The following is a 20,264-nucleotide window of genomic DNA, read 5'->3' as shown; positions in this document are numbered from 1 at the left end:
ACACTCATTTGTGAAGACATTTGAACAGCAGGGTAATCGATATTTCATTATCTAAAAGGTAAAACAACAAAAGCTGTTGTGACTGTAGTATAATGCTTCATTTATTTTACTAATATTTTTTGTCGTTGGTAAAGTTTTATTTAAGACCAGAAAACTTATTCAACCCATATGATATCTTCATTTCACGAAAGAAGAAAAAAAGTTAGTTATTACAGATAGAAAATAAAATAAAAACAAATTAAACAGTGGCTGCAATTGGCTGTTGTGGTTGCTATTTCAAGAGTATTGACTGTGGCTATGACGTAATACTCTCTACTTTTAGGTAGCCTCGTCTCCATCAACACTGTTATACTGGAAAAACGTCCTGCCATTGCAGTTCTAATGACGGATAGAGCCGGTTTAACGTCCGAATAGAACCGTCACATGTCTAACTGCAGTAAGAAAATACCAGTGATTTATAATTTTTTGTAAGATTTGATACAAATACCCTACTTACCAAGCGGTGATACTGCCTAGATATAATTTTCTATTTCTTCCACAGTTAAAATAACTATCTTTAGCGAACTTTGGAAATACCCGTACTGGCTGAATTTGAGTGAAGGCTTTAGAAACTGTGACATAAGCTTATCTTCCAAGTGAACAGTGGAGCGCAACTAAATTGTGGTAGGAATTTTTCAAACGTTTACTTCTTGATTTTTCTCACAACCTGCACAACAGACAGTACTTGAATTTATAACTCATTCCTAGATTTAGTATAATCAACAATTTTTGTATTTAGATTTGAGATTCATAATTAAAGCTGCATAATTGTAACAGATAACTACAATAACATTTGTTTTGTTTCAAACCTATTATCCTAATTACATTTGTCACAAACAAGTAAAAAGGTAAGAGCAATGATTTGATTGTATTGAAATCCTTAACAATACTTGTATTTTCATACCTTCACGTACACATGAAATCAGTAATTAGAATTTACAACGCTAAAATCAGGGGTTCGATTCCCCTCGGTGGGCTGAGCAGATAGCCCTTTGTGGCTTTGCTATACGAAAAACACACACACACACAGTAATTAGAGATTGAAATAATTTGAATTCCAAGTATGTTAGCAATAATTTATGATCCTTTTTTACTATAAGCCTTTTTTTGTTCATATATTTTTGTACTTTATATACGTATTTTATTACAAGTGTTGAAATAGTTCAAGAAGATACAGGTTTTGTTCTCTGATGAGAAAAACTTCACCTGGATGGTCCAGAAGCTTCCAACGTTACTGGCACGAAAAGGATATCCCACCGGAGACATTTTCTACACGACACAGTGGAGGAGGTTCCATCATAATCTGGGGTGCTTTCTCCTTCCATGAAACAATGGAGCTTCAGGTTATACAGGGGCGTCAAACAACAGCTGGCTACATTTGCATGTTTGAGAGAGCATTCTTATTGATTGAAGTCCCTTGCTTGTGTAGAAATGATTGAATATTTCAGCAGGACAACGCTGCAATCCACAATACCTGCAGGACAAAGGACTTTATCATGGCAAATAACGTGATTCTTTTGGACCATCCAGCATGTTTGACCGAACTGAAGCCCATTGAAAATGTTTGGGGGTGGATGACAAGGGAAGTCTATAGAAATGGACGTCAATTCCAAACAGTGTATGATCTTCGTGAAGTCATCTTCACCACTTGGAATAACATTCCAGCTAGCTTTCTGCAAATGCTTATATCGACCATGCCAAAGAGAATGTTTGAAATTATTCGCAATGACGGCCGTGCAACTCACTACAGAGACCTCTTGTTGGACATTTCCTACCTGTTTAGGGCTATTTTTGGTATGGTCTTAAACTTTTGACCAGCTAGTATTTAGGCTAATTTCATAGTGTTCACATTTTCGTTATTAAATGCTAAAAAGTTTTTTTACTTTTATTTTCTCTTTTGTTATTTTCATCTTTGAAAGCTCTACTCAAATAAGTGGTTGAGTCTAATAACGCAAAATGCATATTTTTTTCTTTATGTTCATTGGCCTTAAGATTTTGGCCAGCAGTGTATAAACACCTCGACCCATAAACACACACATCAATGCAGCACAGTAATCTTTTGTCGTCAAGATGGTAAAGAGGGTTTTTGCTTTCGGATTTTCGCGACAAGCTATGCAAGGGTCACATTAATGTCAACCATCCCTAATTTTGAACTAATATACTACAGAGGGAATGCAGCTATTCATCACTGCTAACTCCTTTACTCCTCTTGTCTGACCGAATAGTGCGATTAAATTGTCATTCCCCAAAAGCACTCACAACTCCAAAATACAGATAGCGATTTTTTTTTCTTTCTTTTTATATACGTTAACGAAATACAAATGCAGGATCTAGAAGTCCATAATCCAGAACGCCAGCCTCAAGGCTACGATCCACCTATATGGAAGTGTAGTATCCACAAGCAAGACTACAGCTAACAAGAAAATATGAAGATCAAAATGTTAAGAAGAACAAAGAAACGTCTCCAAAATGTGTACATGCAAAACTAATAAAAAAAAAGAAAAGAGACTAGTTTTTATAAAGTGACAAATTGGAGTGTAATGACCTACAAGGTCACACAAGGTCTCCAATAGCTGGAGAACACAAGAAACAGTTAAATAGATATGATCACATGATAAGAATTAATTTCCTTCAAAATTATATCCCAAACCAAACTCTGACAGAATTTTCAAAATGGCATGCTACTCACCTCTGTGGACTAGTCTTATTGTCAATGAACAAAAGGAGAAGTTCAAGTTAAATTTCTTGTTTCTCTGTTCCTATGTGTGTTCATTGGCCTTAAGATTTTGGCCAGCAGTGTATGTATAATTTGTATAATTATCTTCACTTATGGTGCGTGTACACAGTGTGAGTGTGCATACGTGCTGTACATGTGATGGCACACACTCTGTTGTGTGCAACATCATTTGGATAATGTAGTGTGAGTAATGGTTTTAGTTAATTAATTTAATGAACTAAATCATCTAGTGCAGACAATTTCAAATAGTTCATCTGTAGTGTATAATTACCCATCCACAAAAGCTGATCAATCCAGCCTCAAAATCAGAGTTCATCTTATAAACACTTGTAGTACTTTCAAATCGAATAACGTTTCATGACAAAAACTGGAGAAAAACAAAATTTCCAACCATGATTAATATGTAACGTTGAAATTTATATTAGCTCAATTTTCCACAAACATAGATGTTGTTCGCTCCTCTACAGAATTCACACTTAATTTTTTCAATCACATTAACTCTATACATCCCAACATCAACTTCACATGTGAACAGGAAGAAAGCAATCAAATATCATTTCTTAACCTCAAAATTACAAGAACCAATTCACAATTAAAACAGAAATCCACCAAAAAATCACCAATACTGGACTATACATTCCCTGGAACTCAGCGCATGAAACAAAATAAAAACTCAACATACTAAGAAACCAAATAAACACAGCCATAAAACTATGCTCACCAGATAAAATTAACGACGAATTAGACAAAATAAAACAATACTTCAACAACATCAATAAGTTTCTTCCACAAACTGTAGAAAACATTATACGCATACACCTAGACAAAAAGCAAAATCAACTAACAAAAGTAAATATATCCCACGAATCAAAACATCACTAAACCATATACTGCTGCATATCATATATTCCCGACATCAGCAGAAAAATAACCAACATTTGACAAAAACTAGTAACAAAATATGACATTCCAGTTAATACCAAATTTATTCAAAACCAGGCACAAAACTAAGGTCTATACTATGTAAAAACTACACTGACAAACACCACACCAACATTATTTATAAAATACAATGTCATAACTGCCACGACTTCTGTATTGGACAAACAAGTAAAACAATGGAAACCAGATTCAAAGAACACAAAAAGTCACCTTCACACGTTTTCGAAAACTGCAAATCAAATAAACACAACATAACGATAAAAAACACCCAAATATTAAATAAAGAAACAAACATAAACGAACGCAAAATTAAAGAAGCCTTACTTATGCAACAACTCAAACCAAAAATAAAGAAATACAAAAGAACACCTTTATACCTATATTAATATATATATATACATATATATTCAAACATCTAAGCACGCCCTCTACATTCATGCACTCAGTTACACAACCCCCTTCAAACATGTGGTCAGCTATTGGTCAGTTACCTCTTTCTTTCTTTCTGAATCTGACGATGACCGAAGAAGGTCGAAACGTTGTTCGCTCCTCTACATAAAAAAACTTCTCAACCCAAACCAGCCGTTTTTACATGTATGTTTCTCTACAAGTGGGTTTTCTTGTCATCACTGAATATCATAAATTCCTTGCACAAGAGCGTATCTTGTCTTCTAATTAGCCAGTGAAGCCCCTCCGTCAAGGCTCACCTTACTCTGGCATACCCCATGCTACTCATTGTTTCCAAATCTTATGACACAGCGCCATAGATCCAGATGACCACATATCTTCACTGTTTAATTTCACCACACCTACATATGGAGTGAGGGAGTGAACATATGCATTTTAAAATAGCGTTCATGTTCAAGTCTAACTAGATATACGTCAAATAGCTCTTCTTTTTGGTGATGTTTAGTATGAAAAGAACACTAGCACTACCATTTGGTCCCCGTGCTTTGTTCTGGTGCAATTATAATTGCAGTAAGTCTGTTTGTTACCCAGCTAGAAGCGTTCAATAATGTTAGTCAGTAACTGATTAAGAAATCTGTGGTTTTGTGAATATTTGTAGCTGCTCTGCTGACTTTCTCAAGTAGTTTTGTAACTTGTAATTTTGTATTTAGTTTATTTTGTAACTTGAGAGTGTCTCTCCAATGCTTTTAAAGATTTATTATACGGTTGTTAAAGGTGTATATGTGTAAATGGTTTGTATGTCTGACCCATTCGGACTGTAAGAACTTATGGTACAATTGTTACAAGCGTTTGCCCCTTTATATCAGCATTCCTAGTATCACAAACACAGACTTTATAAATGCATTGCCTTTCTAAAGGTTGAGGTTAGTTTACTAAACTCATCCAATTTGAATAACTGAATAAAAAAGGATACACAAATAGATTAAATCTTCTATATCTCAGAAAGTAAAAGGAATATTATACGACAACTTCTCATCCTGGAACATAGTTATTTCAGGTAAAAGCACACTTTCTTCTTAAGCAATAAAATTTGCTTATAAAGTGAAACATTCATCATAGTTACACTGTTGTGCACTTCTGTTTCAACTGCTTGCTTCAAACTACATTCGTTACACTTACATACCAGTGACAGTTGTACAATTCTATTTCAATTGCTTGCTTTAAGCTATAACATTCATCACAGTAACGTGCCAGTAACATTTGTTTACTTTTGTTTCAACTGATTCATTGCAGTCACACAACAGTAACATTTGTGTGTCTCTTTTTCAATTTCGTGCTTTAAGTTACAATATTCATCACTTTTCCATACCAGAAACAGCTGTTTACTTCTGTTTCAACTGCTTGCTTCAAGCTACATTCATCACAGTTATATGCAGGTAACAGTTCTTCACTTCTGTTACATTTGACTCACTGATATCATACACCCGTAAATTGCGTAATTTAAGCTATATTTGTCGCACTTACACACCACAAAAAGTTGTGTATATCCGTTTAGATTGTTTCATAACAGTTAAGGCTACTAACAGTTGTGTACTTCTATGTCATTTAATATAATACATAGCTATTTCATCAAAATACGATTAAAATGTATCGTTCATAGCTGAAGCCAGATATTGTATTCATATTTAATTTAGTTATTATTAATAGTTCAGTAAAATATTTGAAAGTAGTGATTTTTAGTAAAATTTGCAATTCACTAGTGATTACCTTATGTTATTGTCTCTGAACAACTCAAGTTAATATGTAAAATTTACGAGCATCGGTTAATCCCAAAACCACAAAACCTTACTGCATAAATAAGTGGCGCTCCCTTGTGGTTTAGCAGTAAGTCTGAAAGCTTATAATACTAAAACTCGAGTTTCGATATCCATGGTGAGAAAAGAACGGATAGCCTATTTTGTAGATTTGCGCTTTATAACAAGCACTACTAAATGGCATTAAAAGGTTAAAGACTAAATCACCATTCATTGAACAATAACTAAATGTTTGTATAAGAATACTAACAATAATAACAAACACAATGTATGTAAATATTCGACTTTTATACACCTTTATTGTGACAACTTTGTAACCTCAATAATTATCTTTGTTAGCCTGTACTATGTTCTGTACTTTATTTTAATTAAAGTTTTAATACCCATGAGAATACAAGATCAGGTTACGTTGCCTGAATAATTCTCATTGAAAGCAGAAGTGAACTACAATGTTGTTTAAACTATAACATCAACAGAAATTCCTATAAACAAATAGAAAAACAGTCAAATTACACTAAATGGACAATTTCATCATTGGCAGCAACTGTCTAACAAATTCAAAGCACCCTAATATTAAATTAAAGTTAATTAGGACGCGTTTTGACGTAAAACTAAGCAGACGTACTAGGTTAAACAAGATTAATGTTAAATTAGACATTTTCATAAATTTCTCCTATTATTTCATTTTATGTATTGCTCTTAACTAATCACAAAAAAAAATTCAAAAGTAACTTTGTCTACAGTAAATAGTCTAAGTGAAAAATAATTACAAAAAGTTTAAAAAAATAACAACGATCACGTTAAATTAAAGAATCAAAAGCATTGACAGAATAATAATTTAGAGTAAATCCCATAATAAAGTTATTCAAATTTTACTTAGTTGAATTTAAATAACATATAACAATACAGACCTCAAAAGTGTTGAAAATTATGTAATTAATCAACAACATATTGTTTAAAGCCAACTATCAGCCGCAAGTATGGAAACAAATACTAAGTAGATTACAAATAACTGATCTTATGCCTAAGAATAGAATAATAACAATAGTTAGAAATGAAAGACATCTTTCAATCTAGCCGTTTTCTACCTTGTGAACAAATGAGCCCACCAGTGGCACAGTGGTATGTCTGCGGACTTACACACTAAAAACCGGGTTTCAATACCCGTGGTGGGCAGAGCACAGATAGCCCATTGTGTAGCTTTGTGCTTAATTCTAAACAAACAAATAAACAAACCTTGTGAACAAATGAAACTTCTTCTAACATTAAGTTGATGAATCAGCAAAAAATAAAAATAAGATATACGATTTTCAACATGAAGTCCGTAAATATTTAGTCTTCAAGAAGTAAAATAACTCCCAGCTTTGACATTGTATTTATAATGTGTAACGTCTGACTTTACTAGAATTGTGAAAATATCTTATCAAATAGCGCATGTTAGCAGTAAAAGGGATACCCAAGTCATTATGCAATTAGTTCATACTGTTTTTAATTCATCTGATACAAAAATTAAAACTCAAATAATTATGCAACTATTTCCTACTATCTTTAATTTAGCGGATAGCAAAAGAAAAACTCATACCATTATGCAGTTAATTCCTACTGCTTTAATTCGTCTGATAAGAGAAGTTGAAACCCGTTTTTTTTTTTTCATTTTGTTTTTAATACGTCTCATAATAAAGTGTGTGTGTTTTTCTAATTGTAAAGCCACCTCGGACTATCGGGTGAGCCCACCGCGAGGAATCGAATGGCTCATTTTAGCGTTGTAAATCCATAGACTTACCGCTGTACTAGCGTGTGGTTGGATAATAAAGACTGAAACCAAAGTCATTATTCAAGTAGCTGCGAGTGTAATTGAAAATTTCGAAAAGATAATATCAAGAACAAAAAATATTCTAATCAGAGAACTGTATTTTATACAATATAAAAATATTCCTATTTCTAAAAAAGGATTTACGCATAGATTTTTAAAGATTATAACTGTCTAAGAATGCACGTAATAAAACAAAACTTCACTTTCTGTGACTCAAATAAAATTCAGTTTTTAATTAAACCAAAACATCTGATAACTATGATAACGTTATTGCTTATTGTTTTTCTAACTCATATATATATATATATACACACACACACAATTTTACATTTCTCTTCTGTCCTCTTACACGTATTTGGCTAATGTGTTAGCCTCAATCGAAACCAATCTTTTCTATAAATTGTTTACCTTTAAAGTAACGTATAAATGCCCAGTAGATTAAATATTTTGCACACATATACTCAAATGAAAGCTCTGTATATTAGCACTTCATATTCATGAAAACAAGGGGAATCCCTTGATGTGATATTCGTGCGATAAAACGTGTGGAAGTAAATGTTTATCAATAGCGTAACTTGGTCTTAAATGACTCTGGGGCAAATATTTTTTGTTGTATTCCTTCAAACTTTAAGTTTTCCGTGCTTCAAAATATTTTCATTTAATTCCAATACTGAAAATTTCAATTATCAGTTTTCTGGGACCACTAGTATCCCGCGACCTGGGACAGATGTTCCAACTATCGTTATGCCATTAGTTTTATATTCAAGTAAATTATACTGAAGATATTACTGACAAAGAAGTTAATAAAATGTGGATTGCGTTTAGCGACACCTAGTATACTCATTTGCAACATGGTTTTTGTAATTTTTCCTGCAGTTTCTCTGACTTACCGGAGCCTGGCATGGCCAAGCGCGTAAGGCGTGCGACTCGTAATCCGAGGGTCGCGGGTTCGCGCCCGCGTCGCGCTAAACATGCTCGCCCTCCCAGCCGTGGGGGCTGACTTACCAGCTTATGTTTTTCTATTAATTATTTTAGTTTTCAAATGACGATATCTAATTTTGCATGTATCTACATATAATAAGTAGTCAAATACATTATTTTATATACCGTAGACAAACTATCGGGAATGATAAGTTGTTATTAGGTATCTTTCTCATTTTTGCTCCACTTTCTGAACTTAAAATTTACTATCATGATCTTTCGATAGATGTAATGTTGTTGTTATTGTTTTCTGGCCCGGCATGGCCAGGTGGGTTAAGGCGTGCGACTTGTAATGCGAGGGTCGCGCCAAACATGCTCGCCCTTTTAGCCGTGGGGGCGTTATAATGTAACGGTCAATCCCAATATGAGTTGGTAAAAGAGTAGCCCAAGATTTGGCGGTGGGGAGTGATGACTAGCTGCCTTCCCTCTAGTCTTAAACTGCTAAATTAGGGACGGCAAGCGCATATAGCCCTCGAGTAGCTTTGTGCGAAATTAAAAAACAAACAAATAAGTATTGTTCTCTAACGAATAAAAGTACACAACTGACAATCGTAGCCAGGAATTCATCTCCATTTTACCTTTGCAAGTCTTTATCCCACCGACGATATACATTTAATATTTCACATACATTTTTTATAATGTTTCAGTGTCAAAATTTCTTTCATTATTTAGATGTAAACTTATCTCATATTAAAATTGTTTAAAATATCGAATTAAAATTAAAACAGTACACAACATATATAACACCTTTGTAAATAAATGTATTATCTTGCAATACTGTTGTGTTATACTATATTATATGAACAAAATTCTGCAGTTATAAACTTATTACGACATCACTAAATATACTATTTACCTTATTTTCTTATAAGCTCTACTGGAAATACATCTGTACATTCCTGCCACTCTGCTATTAACATTACACTTTGCAACTCGAGTGAACATGATTATAATGTGTAACTTTCTTTCATTTCTTTTTTACAGTTAAAAATGGTTTTATTTTTTCATTCCCATACTACAAAATAACTTTCACACTACGTTAAATGATGCAAGTCCCATTTAAAACAAATTTCACCAATTTACCTCTCAAATACATTCCACAACAAAGTTAAGTTTAAAATATTTTTATGAAATCTAATTAAAATAATAAAACTAACAAAACGGAAAACATTAAAACAGGTGAATTTCAAAGCATAAAAGGCAACTTTAACAAAATGAAATTAATAAACTACATTTTTAATCATGCAGAACACTATAAAAGCATGTTCTAGACCTGTATTAAAAAAAAAAAAACACCACGTTTCAATGATTTTCATATGTCTTTGTGGATGGATGACAGTTCTCCAGAACTCTAATACGAAATAATTATTTATTTCATTCCTATCTAGCTAATATTTTACTTTCTTATTAACACCATCAACTATTTGATAATATACTGTTGCTTATACAGCAAAATATTATGTTTTAGCAACACTTCCAAAAAGCAAATTAATGATACAAAATTTTAAAGTTATAAAACCCCGTGATATTAATATTCTTTGTCATTAAACATTCGCTGTTATTTCTCTTTGTTTGCTCCTTACCTTAGGACATTGATAGGATTCAGAGGAGGTCTAATAAGGTGATACCTGGGATGGAATGGTTATTATATGAAAACAGGTTAAAATCTCTGAAATCGTTTTCTCTTGAAAAAATAATTGTTGAACAAGATCTGATTGAAGTGTTTAAAATTGTTCAAGAAGTTTATAGAGCTGACGCATCATCTTCTCCTGTATGTAATGATGAGAATTTAAGAACTAGGAAACACACGGATGGAATTGTTAGAATCATCTACAGCTAAACCAGCTTCATTTTTCAAACGTTTTTGGTTTTTGGAATAGGTTGCTTCAGATGTTGTAGACGTAATTAATTTAAGAGAGTTTAAATGAAGGCTTGATATATATTTGAATAGTAGTGGACTGGCTTTAAGCGTTTTATTGTATAGTATAGTGGATAGGATGGCCTCGATGAATCAATAAATCTTATATTATACGTATTGTAATTCGATTCTCCTATGTTAATTTATGTGAATGTACTACATAACACCCACATATTGTGCAGTTAAACACATTACAGTTGCTTTCAATATATCACAGTGTCATCATTATCTTTATGTTAGTAACTGCCTATAGTATATAGTCAGAAGAACTCTAGCTGTGAGGTAATCAACAGGACATTCAAGTAACTTAGACAACAGTTTTACTTACTATGCAAATTCCCACAGATACGAGCAAACTGGAAGGTCACATAACATATCAGTAATCTACGATCTTAAAAGTAGTTTATAGTTTACACAACTACACCAGTGAGTAAATATTTTGGCTCTAATAGCTTTTGAAATGTGTTATTTTTCTCACCAACACGTAGTTAAAACTCGTTATCCGTCAAAATGTGAGTCAACTTCAAATCTTTGATGGCATCATTAACACAACAATCATCATTTTAAGTATTTATATCACACAATTAACATATCATTAAAAGCTGTAAGATAATTACCTTTACATATCCAACATAAGTCTAATAATTTTTACACCATAAAAACTTAAAATTGTATATATATTTTATTTGTGACATTACTTACACTCTATCTTAAACTTTCTTGAATCGTTTTTCCTCTTTTAAGAACTAGTCGCCTTTGGCTGGTTTCCTTCAGAAGCCCCCTTTCAAGCTTGACTTGGGCAAATTCACTTTAGCAAGGTCACCTTAAATATACTAGTGAACTAAAATGAAAACTTGTCCAGTGACACGAGAGGTCAGGTGTACACAGGTTATATTACTATTCTGTTGGAACTTGTTGCAGAGTAAATGAGATGTAAGTTTATAAATGTTTATGTAATTAATTCGATATGCATTAATCGAATAGTATATTTGATATATAATATTACATTTTTTAAATAGTAATAATTTAATTGAGCAAACGAGATAGGCGAAGTACATGAAGCTTTATGTGTGACATTTCTGTTCCATGTTCGTTAAACGAACCCAATCATGTTAAATGCTCTTGGAATAAAGGCCGAAAACGCCACTGACATCGCGGACACTATACTGATGATCTAAAGCAGAAAGTTCATGAAGGCTTTATGTAGCTTGCTTGTCACTCATAATTAATACTAATTACTATTAACTGTAATTTTTGTTAAAGACTTTTGGTAGTAATTTTATTTTTGTTACATTAATGAAATTCGAAAATTGTTGTTGTTTTGAATTAAGCACAAAGCTATACAATGGGCTATCTGTGCTCTGCCCACCACGGGTATCGAAACCCGGTTTTTAGCGTTGTAAATCCACAAACATACCGCTGAGCCACTAGGGGGCAACTCGGAAAAGATTTCAGTGTTCATGATTGTTGAGTATTAGGAAGGCTAGTTACAACTAAAGTTTGCTTCTTTGAAATGTCAAGTTAACTTTAAGGCTTAAATGTTGTATAAACATGTACTTTTATATAAATACTGTTTATGTTTTCATTTACTCAAACTTGAAGCTTTGCTTAATATTTTAATACGTTGATTATAATTTCATATATAAATACAAATTACTAATCCGTGATGACGAGAAAACCCATTTGAAAGAAAATTATATAAACGGCTGGTATGGGTAGAGAAAGCACTATGTGGAAGCGCGAACAACGTTTCAACATTCTTCGGTAATCGTCAGAAGAAGGTCGAAATGTTGTTCGCTCCTCTACATAGTGCTTTCTCTATCCATACCAGCCGTTTTTATATATATAAATACAAATTACTCTTTCATTTTAATTCAAGTTCTAATTATAATTTCTATTTTAATTTCAAACATTCACATTTTATTCCATAGTTTTGTTGATGTTTTAACTTTAATCTTTTAGATACTTTATATCTTTTGTGTTTCAGTTTTACCTTTTTTTTTCAAATATACTTTTTTCAATTTATGTTTTAGTTTAAAGATCATGCTTTCAATGTGCATTTTTGTTTAAGTAACCAATAGCGTTTAAACATCCACGTTAATCCCGTTGAAATAGAACAAAATACATAGATGAACAAATGTGATACAGGTAAACTCGTGTATCAAGTCTGTCTACATTAGGTTTGTGTACCTTTATAAAGAACTTTTGTGTAATCGCACTACTATTCATGTCCACTTCTTAGACTTAGCCTGCGATCACACATATTACAATAAAAGCAAAGAAGTAAAAGGTTTACCTCTGTTCTAATAACCTGGAAATTAACCTAGAAAAATATAATTAAATGAACAAGAAAGGTCTTAAGCAACTCTGAAAATTTTAACTTTAATATATTCTGAATGCGGTTTTATGTTTACAGTTTTAAATAAATAAAAGGTCAACAAGATGACTGGAGAACAGCAAACAAGAAAAATATTTATGTTATTTTGAAAAAGCAAGAAGATAGCGTATAACTGTTTGGCGTAACATACAGTAATTAGTTTTTCATTTATGTCAACCTTACTCAAATTTCTTTAACATTCCATGTATTAATTTATACAATATTGACTGATAACGTAACGGTAATTAGTTTTTAGTACACGAGATAAGTAAAATGGTTTCTCCACTTTTCAAAGGGGCATGATTATTTATTCCTGTCAAACAGGAATGTTATAATAAAGTTGACTATATGTTAAAAGGCACTTATCATTACAGTCTTATGAACAGGCTGAAAACAATATAGTAAAAAAGATGTTAACTAAGCTTTAGAAAGTACAGCGTACGGCAAAACGTGTCTCAACTGGCCTCTTCCTTCAATTATGCACAAAACATTACAAAACACTACCATGTAGGTCTGTAACAAGTAGATATATGGTTATAAGTACAACTGGCAACTACGTATTTTCTGAATATAATGATAATTTTGAAAATATATAGCAATTCTCATTACAAACTTTATTCTTTGTAGCGAAACTGAAACTTGACCTACCAAACGGTTGGTGACACAAATTTTACTAAACGTTTTCATCAATATTGATCAACTAATATAAACATTCGAAAGAAAAACAGTTTTTATAAAGAGCTAGTAAATAATAAATTACTTGCGTTGAAGAAGATAACATTATCAGCCCAGAATATGCTTAAAGTGTAGAAGATAAGGTAGTAAAGACTCTTTATATCAAAGTCAGTGTGATACAGAGACGAGTAACATACTGCGACATTTAGAACACAAATAGCGTCTTACTCCATGTATACAATGTGTTTATTAGTAAATATAACTTATTTATACATCTTCTAATCGTTGCAACCAATCTTGCAAAAATGCAGTATACCACAATATAAAGAATTAGCTAGTTTTATCTTACTTGTATCTAGCCTTCCTAATACTCCTACAAATAGCGTCTTACTCCATGTATACAATGTGTTTAATAGTAAATATAACTATTTATACATCTTCTAATTGTTGCAACCAATCTTACAAACATACAGTATACCACAATATAAAGAATTAGCTAGTTTTATCTTACTTGTCTTAATCAGAGTAAAATAATTGTATTGTTTCCAATTCTGGAAAGTGAGCTAAAACAACAAAGTTGCATCTTCATAAACACACTTTCAACCACTATTTTAAAAACACTGTGATAACTGCAATTTCTTCTTGATTTCTGAAAAAAAAGAAATGTGCTTATTTGAATGCTGCTTTTAAGAACAAAATATGAATGAAAGCAATTCATTTCAATGTGGTCAGGTTATCAACTGAACAATGTTTTAAACAAATTTTAATACTACAGGTTTTTAGCAGTACAGTTGTTGTACGAGTAGATTAACAATTTTTCAAAGCTTAACACAAGAAGCATTATTAGTGAATAATTTAATTATATTAAATAAAACGTTACTGATTAAACTAGCTTTTGAAGAACATCATTAACAAGGATGAAAAGGAAATGGAATTTTTATATTTTATCTGACATTCGATTACTTTCTGTTTAAGAAAGCCTTAAAATGACCTAAGTGAGCTTTGTTAAAGGATAACCTCATTATATAAATAGTCGAATCGTAATTGTTTAAGATCGGCTCACATAAACAGTATTAAGGCTTACAGAAATCCCTAAAAACATTACGTCCTCAGATCCATTCAATGTAATTTGAAATTGTAACATACTTTAAAGTTTATCTGAACGTATTGCGCTAAATTTCTTATCCTTACATTTTTAATGGTTTTTGAAATTTATTAGATTTAAAACTGTCATCAACTGAATGGCATATTAATAACTAGAAGGTTACTATTTAAACATACTTGTGTCTATACAGCATCCACGTTTTAAGAAAACTACAGGTTTGTATACTTACCAATGTTTACGTTTTATACTCCAAGTTTCTCCAGATTTCGATTAAATATCCCTTTTTCAATATTTGCGATAGTATATTTATAAAATATTTTACTGTTTCTGTCTCCACAAACCTTTCACATATTCCATCACCATGCTTACCGATAATAAATAAAAATTCACTACATCATAATAAAACGTACCACACGATAATAACAGATAATTTGATAATATATATAAACAAGTAGCATTAGGCGTTGTGTAGGCTCCAATTTAATTTTCTTTCCGAATGCTTTCCATTTCACTAAGAAAGTTTTCGAAGAAAAGCAAATTACGGGTGAATCAGTATAGATCTTTTAATATATACAGTTTATGATAAGGAAATAATAATTAGTCACAATAATTACAATTTAAACTGAAGATATTCATAATTAGGAAATAGCAAAATATTTATATTTACTGTGTGCAAATTATCCTTATTTTTCGTTCCACTAATCAACGTGAATATAAGTTTCATGAATATTAATAACATAGTATGAAAGCTTTGCCTAACTCTTAGTATATTGTTGACAGGGCCACACAATCATGAATATTTATATTATTTATTTCCTAACACCAAAGTACTGATGTTTGAAGTTATAAACAAGTCTTATGCTTGTAAATAGCATTGCTTATTAAACTTTACCTAATTCCAATTAACTCAAATAAAATTTGTAATAATTAGAATTCATTCAACACAGCAGCTGTTCATCCCATCTATCCTGATGAACTCTGTTAATAGGCAAAAGGTCACGTTGGCATTGTATATGACAGATATATAATGCGTTTGACAAATAATTATATATGAAAGTGAAAATAAAGTACAATAGAAGATTACTATAGAAGCAATGTCAGAAATAGAATCAAACTTATTGCAATATATAGAGAATTATTTGTAAAATGAAAGAGGTATAAAGTCAATATCATGGTATAATATGTTCACTTTTTGCAATCCATTATTCTCAATTACACTAAATTTGTGTTTCTTTTAGATTACACTATGTCTGTGGTTGCAAGCAATTTCTGGGTGACTGCCAATTTGCCTAATTATTCATATATTTTCAACTTCGAACGGAATTTCGACCAAAGAGAGCAACGTAATTGGATGATCAAGAATTGGTATCAAGCTTTCTACTTTGTAGGTGTTTACATGGTTCTGGTGTTCGGAGGTCAAGTTTACATGCAGTCACGGCCTCGTTATGACTTACGACGTATCTTAGCAGCGTGGAATGTTTTCCTCGCAGTCTTCAGTATCATAGGTGCAATGCGTACACTACCGGAAATGATTCATGTACTTCGGAAATATGGTTTCCAGTATTCTGTATGCAACCCGAGCTTCATCGAACAGGTGAAAGTTAGCGGATTCTGGACATGGATGTTTACCTTATCCAAGGTTCCTGAATTATGTGACACTATTTTCATCGTCCTCCGTAAGCAGAATTTGATGTTCCTTCACTGGTACCACCATATCACTGTCCTTCTCTTCTCCTGGTACAGTTATACGGAACACATTGCTCCCGCTCGCTGGTATGTCGTCATGAACTACATCGTACATTCTGTCATGTACTCCTACTTTGTACTAAGGGCTCTGCGTTTTAATGTTCCTCGATATGTTGCTATGGTAATAACAACATCTCAGATCCTTCAAATGATACTAGGGGCTTATGTTAGCTACTTGGGCTACCAAGTAAAACAAGAAGGAGAATTTTGTCAAATTTCTGAAGATACAGCTAAAATCGCTATACTTATGTATTTGTCCTATTTTGTGTTGTTTGCTCGCTTATTTTATAATGCTTACATTCAACCAAAAGGAGGAAAACTGCAAAAAACTAATTAACTGACGCCGATTACGGAGCATTATTTAACATTGGCTCGGATTTGTTACCTTTAGCTTTAGTGAATGCTACAAGATTAGCATCAATGCTATGACTGCGTTTTATCATTACCATGTTATTTATGATTTAATATCTTACTTTTGGCTTTAGATAAAATTGCTGTGCGTATTTAGACTTCGAAAATATAATACAGAAACAATAAAACACTTTAGATAAAGTGAATATTTACTATGCAACAATACTGTAGTGTCAACAAGTAAGACACAGTGACTACATTACGTGTGTATATTCATATTTTATTAAATAACCTAGTAGTTAACGAAATTTACAGACAGTGAAATTGTTGAAGTAGAAATGTATTTTTATAACAGTCGTTAATTATAAGAGAGAAATGATAAATTCGTTTTGAAAACTATATACAATATTTCGTTTGTAACCTATAAAGTACATTAGATACATTTATAAAATTTAAGAGAAAATTGTTCTAACACTGTGATAGTATTATCACCTAACCTCCAGGAGTCCCAGAGGTGAGTCTGAGAGCCTATGACGCTGATAATAGAGTTTCATATTAACGGAAAGCACAGGACAGATACCCCATTGTGTAGCTTTGTACTTAAGAAACAAAGAACTTTTATTATGGAATATTAAGACGAAACCTGAAAGAACTGCAAACAACTTGAAGATTTTGCAACTAGAGAAATTACATTAAATTTCCGTGTGCGAAAGTTATTAATCCTTTTTCTTCACCCAAGAAAATTCACGAAAGAAACAAATTTTAGAGTGGATGACTGAAAGAAACCATACGGTGTAAAACGATATACGTTTCGTAAGCACTTCATCCAAATTACCTTCATCAGCCTTTAAGATAATCGAATGGTACCAAACGTTGACCAAGAGTCCGATTTTTTTGCATTTTTAACTGTATTTTTATTATAATAGTGAATGTCACCACATATTTTAAAGTATTTGCTAAAGAACATTATCAATTACACAAAATCGTGCCTTTTGGAAGCCGTTACTTTAGTACTTACGGTTTTGATGAATGTCTCTACTTAGAAATAATTGTACGTTAAGTAAAATTTGTATATAAATGAAAGCTATCTGGTTTGCTGTGGACATGGTTTCATAGGCCGCGCACTATTAACAAGATAATTTACTGACAAAAGATAGCAACTTTTTTTTCAGACAAGTACTGGAGATGTAAATATCTGTAGGAAAAGAAAAAAAATAATGAAAGCTAAGTCAAAAGATTGACTAAAGTCAGCTTAGTGAATGTTGAACAAGGGAGAAAATATCACGTTGTAAGCATTTCTATATTACGAAAGAACCGAAGTATAACATTGTGACATATATATATATGTGTGAATACAACTGTTGAACTAATTTAATATTTGTATGATTGCAGATATAAATAATGATATTTTCGCTTCAGAATTTTTAACCTGTCTAAATTTTAAGTTCTAATTCACAAAAATGATAACATCGCAAAACAGTCTTCTTTTGCTTAAAAAACCTATATTTACATACTTTATTACTATATCACGGATTAAAGTTAAGGAATTTACCAAAAGAAATAAGTACGTTTTGTTTAATGAAAGACAGAAAATGTTTTGTATTTTGTGGCTACTAAGTTTATATACATCAGTAAACGTAAAGTGTTTCTAACTGTCACATTATTTTCCTACATACTTTATTGAAAATAATTTTTCTTTCAGACAAATATTTGTATTTCTTTTTGACAGACATCTGTAATTTAAATAATATATATATTATAAATTTTACATCTACTGTTTTCTGATGCTTCGACGGCTTTTGGCGTTTATAACTCAATTTTTACCCACAGCTTACAATCGACCTTTTACAGACAGCTATTTAGGCTCAACAAATAATATAAGTATATGAAACACAAAGATAATAAATCAAAACAGTTTCGGCTTTACCATTTGATTAATCACGTTCTAATATTTGGTTTGGAAAATACAGTAATAATTACTCTGTGACAAATAAAATCTCAGGTAATTGAAAATCTTTGTTCTTATATTTTGTTTTTTTCTTACTGTCACATTAGTGAAGTGTAAGAATACATACGTTGTAAACTGTAAAACGTACTGAGATATCTGTTGAAATCAGGTCACATGATTTCGCTCGTGTTTTTTGTTTTTTTTGCGTAGTTGACACTTTAAATTGCTCCAATAACTTAGGAACATTAAGAAGATATGGAAGTAGAGTTCAGAGATGCTAGTAACAATCTATCTAACAGTTCGCAGATGTGTTTATTATCAGGTAGTATACTCTCATGTAGAAAATAAAGAGAGATATGAATTAAGACTCTCGTGTACAGGAAAAATTTAGAAAACAGAAACAATTAAGTTTGTTCGAAAAAAGCTAATAAATTTCCTAAAGTATCATAAAACAATATTTTTGCTAAACACTGATATTATTTTAACTTTAAATTATAAAAAAATCATTGTGATTTTAATAAATTGATAGTTATGTGTAGAGTTTCAGAACGTGTGGTATGTTGAGCTTATCTAGTTTAAGACTTTGTGAAATACTTTATACAAGCATAGTCGAAAACAGCAGCGGAATATAGTATCAAAGCAGTTGCTCGTTGGCCTATTCTTTGACAATTACTATAACTTTTGCATGGTCAAGTGGTTAGGGTGCTCGACTCGTAATCTCAGGGGCGCAGATTCGAATTCCCGTTACACCAGGTATGCTCGTTTCTTCAATCATGGGGTGTTATAACGTGACGACTAATCCCACTATTAGTTGGCAAAAGGATAGCCCAAGAGTTGGCGGTGGGTGGTAATGACTAGCTGCCTTTCATCTAGTCTTCCACTGCTAAAGTAGGAACGGCTATTGCATATAGCCTTCATGTAGCTTTACGCGAATTCAAACCACATACACACCTTTCTAATGTTCTTGTTCAGCAATTACAACATCTAAAAAAAATCATGAAATATTCTAGCTTTCTCAGAATTTCGGCTTGTTTTCTAATAATTCTTAGCTCTCAAATATAATAAAATGACATCAGTACAGACATATAGTTTCATTAAAACTAAATTTCGTCATAATCATAAAAGCAAACCCAATCAAATGAAAAATGATTAACCAAAAGTGCACATTTTGATTAATTTCGTCTTTAACACAAAGATTCGGAAATTGAATTAAAAGACAATATATGACACCATATTCATATTTCAGACAGAAGTGATAATTGGTATTAGTCATCTTTAGTGACCCGGCGCGGCCAGGTGGTTAAGGCAATCGATTCGTAATCTTACGATCACGGGTTCAAATCCACATTACACCAAATATGCTCGCCCTTTCAGCCGTGGAAACGTTACAATGTTACGGTCAATCCCACT

The 20,264-nt window shown here is 32.1% G+C and overlaps 1 protein-coding gene across 4 annotated transcripts in view; it reads left to right on the top strand.

Annotated features, from left to right (window-relative positions):
• The first annotated feature begins 284 nt into the window (after positions 1–284).
• LOC143252920 (very long chain fatty acid elongase 6-like) overlaps positions 285–20,264 on the top strand; it is a 37,402-nt gene continuing 17,422 nt past the window's right edge. The window contains exons 1-3 of one of the 4 annotated variants that reach the window (XM_076505789.1): positions 312–436; positions 542–663; positions 16,048–18,674. In XM_076505789.1, coding sequence (XP_076361904.1) covers positions 16,056–16,892 — 837 coding nt within the window. In that variant the 5' untranslated portion in view covers positions 312–436; positions 542–663; positions 16,048–16,055 and the 3' untranslated portion in view covers positions 16,893–18,674. Of the gene's footprint in view, positions 664–2,366; positions 2,544–11,430; positions 11,586–16,047; positions 18,675–20,264 lie in introns of those variants that run through there. The other 3 variants (XR_013029241.1, XM_076505788.1, XR_013029240.1) reach the window with 3 other exon arrangements.

The sequence above is a fragment of the Tachypleus tridentatus genome, chromosome 6, assembly GCF_004210375.1.
Source record: "Tachypleus tridentatus isolate NWPU-2018 chromosome 6, ASM421037v1, whole genome shotgun sequence".
In the NCBI taxonomy this organism is placed as follows: Eukaryota; Metazoa; Arthropoda; class Merostomata; order Xiphosura; family Limulidae; genus Tachypleus; species Tachypleus tridentatus.
This window is presented reverse-complemented; position numbering and strand designations above follow the sequence as displayed.